Source organism: Miscanthus floridulus, chromosome 2 (genome assembly GCF_019320115.1).
Source record: "Miscanthus floridulus cultivar M001 chromosome 2, ASM1932011v1, whole genome shotgun sequence".
NCBI lineage: Eukaryota > Viridiplantae > Streptophyta > Magnoliopsida > Poales > Poaceae > Miscanthus > Miscanthus floridulus.
The window spans coordinates 162,334,928-162,346,246 of NC_089581.1; the positions used below are offsets into that span (position 1 = coordinate 162,334,928).

The 11,319-nt window shown below is 43.9% G+C and overlaps 1 protein-coding gene and 1 long non-coding RNA gene across 2 annotated transcripts; one reads left to right on the forward strand and one right to left on the reverse strand.

Moving 5' to 3' along the window:
• Positions 1-211: 211 nt before the first annotated feature.
• Positions 212-1,141, forward strand: LOC136540391 (uncharacterized). The gene is made up of 3 exons (XR_010779943.1): positions 212-336; positions 435-488; positions 625-1,141. It is a non-coding gene; the product is annotated as an uncharacterized lncRNA (long non-coding RNA).
• Positions 1,142-2,521: 1,380 nt separating this feature from the next.
• LOC136540392 (ATP synthase subunit gamma, mitochondrial-like) lies at positions 2,522-6,366 on the reverse strand. Its single transcript, XM_066532397.1, has 9 exons — positions 6,160-6,366; positions 5,695-5,738; positions 5,452-5,604; positions 4,673-4,786; positions 4,459-4,586; positions 3,642-3,764; positions 3,421-3,540; positions 3,070-3,191; positions 2,522-2,951 (listed from the first exon to the last, which is right to left on the reverse strand). Exons 1-9 carry the CDS (start codon positions 6,282-6,284, stop codon positions 2,879-2,881), a joined length of 1,002 nt encoding a protein of 333 aa, XP_066388494.1. The 5' UTR covers positions 6,285-6,366; the 3' UTR covers positions 2,522-2,878.
• Positions 6,367-11,319: the final 4,953 nt, after the last annotated feature.

The window sequence follows — 11,319 nt, forward strand, 5'->3', positions numbered from 1 at the left end:
GTCAGCACGAGGCACGGCACGAAAAAAGGCTTGGCCCGGCATCGGCACAGCTTCGAGCCATCATGGTCGTTGGATCCCCCGACCCCTACGATTCTAGCCGTTTGGATTCCGCCGTTGGGGTGGGGGTGTATATAAGCAGCGTCATCGGCCGGCTCCCCCTCGCACCCGAAACCCTAAATCATTCTCGCCCTCCCCCGCCGCGCTCTCATCTCGCTCTCTCTGGCTCTCCTCTCCGATTCCGATGGCGCGGGATGACTCCGACGGGCGACGGCGACCCGCCGCCGCCCCCACCTCTTCTTCTTGCCCTACGGCAGCTCCGGGGCTCCGAAGATGTAGGTAAGAGCACTCATCTTCTTCTTCTTCTTCTCGCCCTCCGGCAGCTCCGGCACGGAAGATGCTTTCTCTTCCTTATCTTTTTCTTCTTCTTTCTTCAGATCCGCTGATTCACAGCTGCTCCGAGCTCCGTCTACGTCGCCGACGTCGTTGAGGTAAGAATCCGCAGTAAACCCTAACCCTAACCGTTCTTGTTCTTTCTTTAGTTCTTCATCTTGACCGTCTTCTTCTTCTTGTTCTTGAATCTTGATCTAATGATCTACTTCTTCTTGCTCATGTGCACTTGTGCAGCCGAGGCCAGTGGCGATGCCTCCCCGGCCCCCCTCTAAAGAGACAGTCGAGGTTGTCTTGTCTGCGTACCATGAGGAGTCCGAGAGGTTGCGCGAGCTCCCTGGAGAAGACGAAGACGACGACATGCGTACCATGACTAGTTGAGTTGTGCACTTGTGCTGATGAACTTGGGTTAAAAATGTGCTAGTGCCTGGGCCGGCACGGGCACTGGCGTGCCACCATGCCTGCTGGCACGGCACGGTTTCCCCTCCATAGTGCCGTGCCTGGGCTGCCACTTAGGCACGGTGGCACTAACAGGCACGGCACGGCGGGCCGCCGTGCCGCATAGTGCCGTGTCGTATAGTGCCGTGCCTCGCCGTGCCCGTGCCGTGCCGTGCCGGGCGGCTCATTTGGAAAAGATTACTGTTCACCACTCCCTTTCATATAAAATAAAACGTTACGTCTTATAATTCAGAAGAAAGAAAATATTTTTTATCTAGCTTATTGATTTTCTAGTTTGCTATCCATGTCGTCTCCAATTCGGATGAGCTCATATCTCCACATAATCTTCAAGTTTCTAAGGACATCCAGAGTCCGAAAAAGGATCCTAAGACATTCTTCACGTCTCCACGTAACCCCTAATGATGTGTTTGATTCGTATTTAAAATCGAGCCTGCCTAGCCAACTAAGATTGGGTATTACCTTTGCTAATGCAAGCAAGATGCACTTGTTTGGTTGCCAAACACATTATGTTTCTAAGCACATTTAGAGTGTGGAGAAAAGAGGCGGCTCCAAGACTTTGGTGGCGATCTTATGCACACAATCGAATGTTCTAAGGACACTCCGGACCCATAAACTGAGATATTCACTGTGTTTCAATTTATAGGTCGTTTTGGATTTTCTAGTTAGACATATCGTATATCTAGGTGCATGACAAAAACTATGTACCTATAAAAGTTAAAACGACTTATAATTTGAGACAGAGAGTGGTAGTTTCTATGTTTGCTAAATGATATAGACACTAGAAATAGAAGTAGTATTCTCAATGGATAGTTTCTTAAAATAATTGTTTATCCAACATATATCTGCTCTCTTTATCTACCTATCACATCTCTTAATATCTTGGTTCAGTATAGATATAGTTTCTTATCTAAGAAATTATTTCTCGTCTCTCTTCTTTGGTCCAGTAGCTTTAGGTACCGGTGAGCGGATGCCGATGGCCTCTCGCCACCGTTGGCGCTTGTCTTTGTTCTGTGTACTATGAACTCCTTTTTCTCTTAATGAAATACGGGTTGTGAGCCCCGTTCGCGAAAGAAAAATGTCACCATTTTACTTAATTGACACATGATTAATGAACATAATAGAAACTATCTAGTTTTTGAGTTGAGTGCCCCGAGGAAGTATTAAGAAAGCTTAGGGCTCGACCCGGACTCAGGTAATAAAAAAAAATCGCAACCATTGCTGGAGGCAGAGGGAGGAGGGGGGGATGTCCAATGAAGAAGGGTTGAGGCGATTTCGCCAAAAGAGGAGAGGTGGGTAGAATAGGAGTGTCAGGTTTGACCGGTAAATATATAGAAGAATAGTTTAAGAGAATAAAGTTTAGGAAATATTTGAAACTGTATGGGAATTTTACAGGAATCAATTTAACTTAAAAAATGCAACAACATAAGAGGTTTCCACAGTGCATTTGTACGGCATATGTTTAAGAACGGTTTTAGTGTTAGCAGCATGTCGCATGCACACAATTTGAGAAGGTAGATCTAGTCATCGTGATTTGGCAATTGCATCAGGGATTGTACATGAAGGTCCAAGAGAATAGAAGCAGTCGAAAAGTGAAAAGACTGAAAATAGATGTTCTAGCATATATCATCAAAATTAAAAATAGATTCTCGAACTGGAAAAATGATGAAGGCGCAGATTGAACAAATGTCATTAATGACGCATTATATATCGTTAATTCGTTATATCGCTCAATTAGGCAGGCATTAGTCACCCCACCAATACAACATGAACTTGCTAAATCATGTGCAAAAATACATATATTGATCGTCATAATTTATGAAACCAGCCATTCACCATAGCTGTTAAACACTCTTTCTGCAATGTGCCAGGGGCGCACGGCACCATCATTGTCGTTGGCCTAATTATTGCAACAAAGTATGAGTACGTTTCTCAAGGAAAAGTAAAATGAAAAGGGTTGAAACTGGGGCTCCAGAAGAAAAGAAGCCTTCATGCAAGAGGAACACAAACGGGAGAAGGAAAAGGTCCAGTCTCTTCACTTTCCTTCAAGGGCCGATGCACCAGATATAATTTCAGTAAGCTCAGTGGTGATGGATGCTTGGCGTGTCCTGAATATAGAAATTGAGGGATCAGTATTCTTCTAAAATCCTGTTTTTTGCTATTGCTAATGCATGAAATACTTCACAATATGCTTGCATAAAAAGGTGCTAGTTGGTTAAAACAAACCTGTTGTAAGTGAGAGTGAGACGATCAAGCATATCGCCAGCATTTCTGCTAGAGCTGTCCATGGCAGACATACGGGCTCCAAGCTCACTGCATGCATTCTCTAGGGCACCATTGTACAGGACCTGCAGTAAGCCAGGCATTGCAATATATATTACAATAAGGGAGACAAAATTATCTAGTCTTAAACCCAAAAATAAATTCATGGAAATGTTACACATTTTTCTGTATATTTACACAACACAAACTGCTAAAGCAATCATAAAATTGTTGCTTTGAACCATAAGCATAGTTAGTTCTCCCCAGATAATAGACGAGCTACACGTAGCTCCTTAGTGATCACAAAAGACTTACACAAGAAAACTGGAACTCAGCTAGATTCTGCAATATCTCTGATTTTGTCTCGCCGCCTTCAATCTCATAAGAATCTAGGTCACCCATCTTCCCGCCAACTTCTGATTCTTTTTCTGCAACCTACTCAAGGAAAGAGCAGTAAACAATGAACAAAATAATATGATGCTTTGGATGGTCTCTAGTGATTAGAGCACTAGTTCACAAGCCTCAGGGTTTCTTACCTCAGGGGACAGTATTGTTACCACTGTGGGCTTAAATGATATAACAGAATGGAACTTGTTGAAAATAACCCTCAGAGCATCATATTCCACATTTTTCAATATGTCATCGGCGAGCACAGCAATCTGAAATTCGTTGAATTGAAAGCATTAAATTTCAGAGCAACAAAGGAAATTATATTTATAAAAAAGGTACTAATGTGAATGTATTCCTAAATTTCATCACAAAAACAAGATATTCTCGACATCTAAGGAAGCTAGAGTTAGAACCCAACGACATGCTAAGACATGTTTTCATAATTCAAGTGCTACCCCAAAAAAGATTGGAAGCATACAAGTGGTCAACTTTTCCTAGCATTAGTGTATCATGTACTCAATAGTTTGATGTCACAAAGACTCAGCTGCTTTGCAAAGAGGATGATTAATTTTTATACTCTGATACTCAATTCACAGCTCTTTTACGTGAGCAATAGCAAACAATAAAATAGGTAAAGGAACCATCAGTAGCTGAACCAGTCATCCATAAGTTGTCTGGTCATTTGTGGCCATGACTGTTACAGCAGACAATTTCATTTGGGCCTAGAAGAGTCCAGAATTGCACCGAGTAAGTTAACCAGTAGCTATACTAGACATCCTTTTCTGCGCATTCAGATTAATTGTCTTGCAAATTAGTCAAGGAATTCAATAGCCTAGAGAACAAACACCATAGCATGATTCTATGAAGACAATCAGGCATTAAGAAAACAAACAGATGCAAATCTTTTTTTTTTTTGAACTAAAACAGATCAAAATATTGATCTAGAAACTAATAAAAACAGACCTGTGTATAGTTGATAGGGTTCTTCTGTAGTTCAGTTACAGTCATTTCAATGCTGTTCCTTGAGTCACGCACCAGCTGAACTTTTCCCTTTTCTCCTAATATAACATACTTGCTTTCTTTTTCTGGACCTGGAAACAGGAACATAAGCATTAAATTCGCAGACTTAGAACAATACACAAGGATTATATTCATGTCAACCAAGTGAATAAACTACCAGATGTCAATTTGTGAAGGGCCCGGCTAACTTTCACTGATGTTGAATTAATACCACCACAGAGTCCCTTATCAGAGGTAATGGCCACAATCACATTCTTCTTGACATCAACGCCTGCCAAGTCAAAGCAGAAAAGTTGAAGATCAACATGAGAAAACTTAAGTAAACTTCAAACCTCTGCAGAGTAACGCAACTGCACATGACCAAAAAGTTTGAAAGAATACTACGAGCAAAGGCCATCTGTGTCACACACTTGCACTACAATTTTTTCTTGAAGTGGAAATTTGCTCGCAATAAGAAATCTTCATCTCATAAACATGAAAAGGATACTAGTATATATGCTGATTTTGATGAACATTATATCTCCAGAAGTATCACACTGTATCTTTTAGTTTCTAATAAAAGCATACAAGAAACATGATACTGGGTTCAAGTTACTTATGAGGCTACTGACGCCGATATTTCAACTGATCAACTTAAAATGTACTTCCAAGTACATATTGCAGGAAAGATGCCCCTTACAGGTAGAAAAAAAACTTGTTAAAGAAGCATAGCTTGAACATTTCATGATACTACTAGTAAACCCTAGAACGACCAACCTCAATTGAATAAATCTAACTTAAATCTTACAGTATGTTACTGAACATTATGGGTGACAGATCAAACAATACTAAAGAAGCATAACATCATACGAACTATACATAGAAGGGCAGAACAGATGAAAGTAACTAGACAGGAGGCTAATCCAGTGGCTTTTGGAACGCCATATATATACATACTAGGAGCGTCCCCAAGAAGGGCGGTGAACGGCTGCCACAAGCCACGTGAATTTTCAGTCCTCGTCTGAACAGCCCGAAGCTTTGATGCTGCAACCATCTTCATAGCCTTTGTGATCTTCTGGATGTTCTTAACACTCTTCATCCGGTTCCTCACTGCAGATCATAACAGAAGAATACTAGTGATTAGGAACCTTTTCCAATCAATATAAGTGAGCGAAGGAACCAGACTGCAAGAACCCTTACCGATTTGAGTTGAAATGGAGCGTGCACCAAGTGGAGCCATCTCCCTGTTAATGTAGTGTGCAGTCAGCACAAACCCATATAGACAAAAAGTTATATATGAACAAAAAGATGCAGAGTATAGGGCTGCTTGAGATTGTTAGCATTTCAACAAATACACGCTTATAGAGATGTGTTGTAGTGAGAGAAAAAAAATCATTCCACACATAAAATTTCCAGTTCCTGAGTGCATGTTAAACAAATGCATATGCCAGCACTAAACCAACATAATCTTATCATATGAAATGCGATGCTATGGCTTTGGTCTATATACGAATCTTAGTTGCGGGCTTGCGCTGGTCACCTACAGACAAATCAAACGCTGGCATACTGTACCCCCGGATGTACGAAACAAACCCCGTGCCCCCCTCCCGCGTCCCAGATCGAGCACGAGAGAGATCTGAGAGTGAGGGAAGGTCATAGCCTTACGGTTGCGAGATGGCGGAGGATCGCGTCACCGCAGCGGAAGCGGCCGCCGGAGACGGGTTGGGGACGGTGGGGGAGAGAAGGATGCGCCTCCCCTCGCGTCGCAGCGCCGCCATCGCCATCGCCATCGCGTCGCCTGAGTTGCCCTCGCCTCTCTCTCGCACAGGCCTGGTTTTTTCCCCTTGTCAAATCCACTCTCACCTTCTCTCTCTTTCCCCTTCTACCGGACCGTGTTATAAGGAGTCGAGGAGAAAAATGGGCTGCGAATCGTGCAAACATATGGGCCAGGCGCCTTGAATTCTTCACCTTCTGGGCTTCTTATGGGCCTGTGTTCCAGACTGGCGGGGTACAGTTGCCTTTTTTCTTTTGCTCAAAAAAAAAAGTTGCCTTTTTTCTACCAGCACATTTCTGAATGCTTCTTATCTTATGGATGGACAGAGTTTAGCTTGGCTTGCTGCCAGCCTGGCACGTCATTAGTTTGATTATATTTTCCAAATTGTTTGGTGTCCATATATTTGCTCTGTTCGTTTGGCTGATAAGTCATGGCTGAAAGTACTGTTGGCTGATTTGTTATGAGAGAAAAATATTGTTCGTTGGCTGAAAAAGTATGGCTTATAAGTCAAGTGAATAGGGCGATTAGCTGTAGTACTGATAGTAGTTTGGTTCTAGCAATTCGGATAGAATGTTGCAACGAAGTTGTTGACAACCAATTTCACTTAGAAGCTCAGGACTTCAGGCTCTTACGGTCTTACCTCATTTTTTATGAGAAGATTGAGGCCCCGTTTGGTAGGGCTTCTCTATCAGCTTCAGGAGCCGTTTGGAGCCGTTTTCTACCAAACGGGGTAAAGTAAAATAGCTTCACTTGTGAAGCCCCTAAAAACATGCTCTCACAGTAATTTGGGGTGGAATGGAGCCAAAAAAAAGTTGCTTCTCCCGGCTCCTCCTCCATGCCCCTAAAAACATGCTCTCACAAGAAAGTCATTTTACCAAACGGTTTACCAAAACCGCTTCAGCTCCACCGGTGAAACTGTTCGTGGAGCTGAAGAAAAAAAAAATGGCTTCACTAATGAAGTGAAGCCCTGCCAGGCCTGAGTCTCACCCTTCGGCTCTTTGTTGGTTGTTGCGTGACACCAAACTACTGAAGTGTCATTTTTGCTAGAGAGGGGCAGAGAGAAGATGGATAATTTCGTAAATTTTCTGTGTGGCTCTTCATGCGAGAGGTTAGTAACGAGAGGATCATTAATCGACTGCATCGTTTTGCCAGCTTAGCTCAGGTAGCTGTCCATACGAGAGTGTGAGATACCAGTGAGATTCAGATGCCGAGTTCCCGACTCAGAGCCGAGTTTGATACTTTGGGCCAGTTTGGTATACCAGTGTTGCTTCGACTCCTGTGCACAAATAGATACGACTCCTACCAAAACAGAATGAGGCATTGAAACTACGTTATTTGACCTCCATCGGCGCTATATTACTGGAGCCGAATAGAACCACACCCAAAAAAAGCCTGTTTGATTCAAAGGCATCATTGGCTCATTGCATAGTTTCTCTTACGTTTTGAAGGCATGGCCATGTCAGTTCGTTCACCATTCAGACAACAGCTCCGCAACTGAAATATGGAATGGAACACTATGAATGGACTTGGATCTGCTTTACCTGCAGAAAAGAAATGGCTTTTGCTTTCCAAAATGGCTCCGAAACCTCTGGACCCTAACTATGGCTTCTCGCGAACGAGTTTTGAAGCTGTTCGGCTAGTGCTCTATTGTGGCCTCCCCCCGCAACATGACGCTTGTTTCTGTTGTGTGCAAAAATCATTTATTTTCAGAGAAATCTGTGCAAGATTCTACTGCAACATCAAGGTCCCCAACATCAAAGGACAGCTCTTTGATGGGATAATCCCATGCCAGGCGTGCTAATAACAATAAAATTCGAGAACATTGGCAGTTGTTTCAGAGTTCAGACGAACATGACCTAAAGTAATTGCAATGGGGAATTCCATCTAACTAGCTCCTCCGAGATCTACAACAACAGCTCCAATCAATCACAATGGCCTAGCTGAAACACGAGAATGAGAAGCACTCGCGCGCGTAGCAGCAGCGGCGGCGGCCATCTTGGCTAGCTCTTCCTCCAGGGCGAAAATTTCCGCCTTCAGCGCGGTGATCTCCTCCGCGAGCTCGGCTTTCTCCGCCTCGCGCCTGGCGCGCGCCTCCTCCTCCGCCGCCGTTGTCTGACCAGTGGGTGGTGGTCCGGGTCTTGGGCCGGACGAGGGTACTCCAACGGCCACCGCGACATCGCGTCGAACGCCGCCGCCGGCCGTCGAGGCTTTGCCCTTCGAGGCGAGGGTGGAGCCCTGGTGTGACATGGTCAGTACTGCTGCTCTGCTTCGTGCCTGGGCCGGTGGGCCCAGGGTAATCGGGTCGTGCCGTGCTGTCCCGATCCGAGGCTCAGAAATACATCGAGCTCGAGCCTGAGCCGACGCCCGACGGCTCGCGAGGCCCTGTACGCTTGAGCTAAGTAGCCATAATCATTTTTACTATTTCTTTTAGTATGGACTAGGTAAATGTCCGTGCGTTGCAACGGAAACACATAATACCATAACAATATATGTATGAGCGTGTGTTATACTATTATCTAAAATAGATGCCACAATCATAATGTTCCAATCAATATGTATAATGTTCCAATCAATATTACATAAGTCTTCATGAAAAATAGATAGTTAAAATATAACTGTAAATTTGAATGCAAAACTAAAACATCAACTTTAATTGTCGCATCACTTTATGCCTATAATACGCGAAAGATAAGCTTGTACTTTTTTAGGAATCAAGTGCTATGGAAAGATAATCACATATGGCACATAGATGGCATCATGATTTTATTGTTGTTTTTTTCATGTGATTTGTCCGATTTTTCTTGAAAGGAAAAAAAATGTCATAGATCTTGGAGCGTTGGAGTGCACGCAATTGGGCACAACAACATCCTGCCGGTGGACGTTAACATTTTACTTATTGTTGATTTTTTTCCGTGATCTGTGCTTTCTGGATTTGCCGAAAAGATAAGAATACCGCGGCTGTATGTTGGAGCGAGATGCACGTGCATGCATCCATGCATGGAAAGACCCGAAGGAACCTGCGAGGGAGGAGCGCGGGATAGAGCGGGGCAGAGCCGCCATGCAGAGGTTGGGGGAATTTTCTTTTCTGCGTCGGGTAGTCATGGATCACAAGAAGATTTTGGTCCTGCCAGGTAGACAGTGACAATCCGTATGTTTTAGTTGTAGTTCTTGAAAGAAAAAATACCGTAGATCTTGGAGCGTTGGGGTGCATGCAATCGGGTATAACAACATTCTGCCGGTGGATGTTAACATTTTCCTTATTGTTGATTTTTTTTCGTGATCTGTGCTTTCTGGATTTACCAAAAAGATAAGAATATCGCTGCTGTATGTTGAAGCGGGGTGCACGTGCATACATCCACACATGGAAAGACCCGAAGAACCTGCGAGGGAGGAGCGCGGGATAGAGCCGGGCAGAGCAGCCATGCAGCGGATGGGGGAATTTCCTTTTCTGCGTCGGGTAGTCATGGATCACAAGAAAATTTTGGTCCAGCCGGATAGACGTCGACAATCCGTATATTTTAGTTATAGAGAATAAAGATAGAGAAAAGATAGAGATATGTAATAGTGTTTTTTCTCTTGCAATAAATAAGTTGGCAGAACCTAATTTTTTACTATTTAACCTTTTTTGAATAAAATTTACATTTGGCCTCATTAGAGACTTAAACTTATCTTTGGACCCTGGGGGTCGGCGCCATGAGTCATGGCGCCGAGGTAACACGTCTCGGCGCCACAGATCTTGACGTCGAGGTACCTAGCCATGCATAGAAGAAAATTCTACGTGGCCGGTAGCTCGGCGCCATAATACATGACGCCGAGGTTGGCGCCGACCTCGGACACACTGATGACCCTGGGGCGGTCAGTGCTACCGTGTTTCGCTGCTTTTCCCTACCTAGTGTTTCGCTATAGTGCTTCTCCTAGAATTGGGAATGGCAGCTTTGCTCGCCCATGCCCCTGAGCAGTAGCAGGCACAGTGACAACGTGACCGATTATCCATGAAAGAGGTATTTACAGAAACAAGACGGGCTCTACCCAAGGATGCATGTAGTTGGCCAGTAGCACCACATTGTCAGTGTTTGTGTCAGTGCTTAATGACGTATCCACACATTTTAGTCCAGATAATGAAGGATTGGGTACGATAGCATCTGGACCCCTTTCTGCTTTACAGTTCGGCCAAGTTCGGAGTACAACTGCGCAACTATATAACTCTGTGTATAGTACTCCCTCCGTCTAATAAATATTTGCACGTTTGGGATTCAAAAAATTTCCCGAAATAAGTGAACACTTTCATGGAGTGCAACAGCAGAGCACAGTATACTTACAGGCACGTGAACCAGCCGAAAACCGACGGAAGGTTACAGGATACAGATGTGAAAGGATCAAGATGCCTAAGAGAAGGGTGAATTGGGCTAATTCTAAATTTCTTTGCAATAATTAAATCATATGGTTAGCCCAATTAACCCCTTGTGCCTAGAAAGTGTTTCTAATTGTTCTACCGCACAAAATACTTGCAACATAAGTTTCAATCCTACTCTAGCATGACAATTCTAAGAATGTAAAGACATGAAATGAATTGCTCAAAGTAAATAGAAAGGAAGAAACGCGGCGATGTTTTGCCGAGGTATCGGAGAATCGTCACTCCTCACTAGTCCTCGTTGGAGCACCCGCGCAAGGGTGTAGCTCCCCTTTAATCCGCGCAAAGATCAAGTACTCTCTACGGGTTGATTCTTCGACACTCTGTCGCGGTGAATCACCCACAACCACTCACAACTTGAGTTGGGTCACCCACAAGCTCTGCTGGGTGATCACCGAACTCCAAATCACCACCAAGCCGTTTAGGTGATGGCGATTACCAAGAGCAACAAGCACAAACTCTCACTTGACCACGACAAGCCTAATGAGAATATGGATGCACACTTTGCTACTCTTGATCTTCACTAATGAGGGCTCTCTTTAGGATTCTCAAATCTCAATCATCTCACTAGGACCTTGCTCTTTTTGGCACTCTCTAAGGTGTTTCTCAGCTGTTGCAATGAGCAAAAGTGACTCCACAC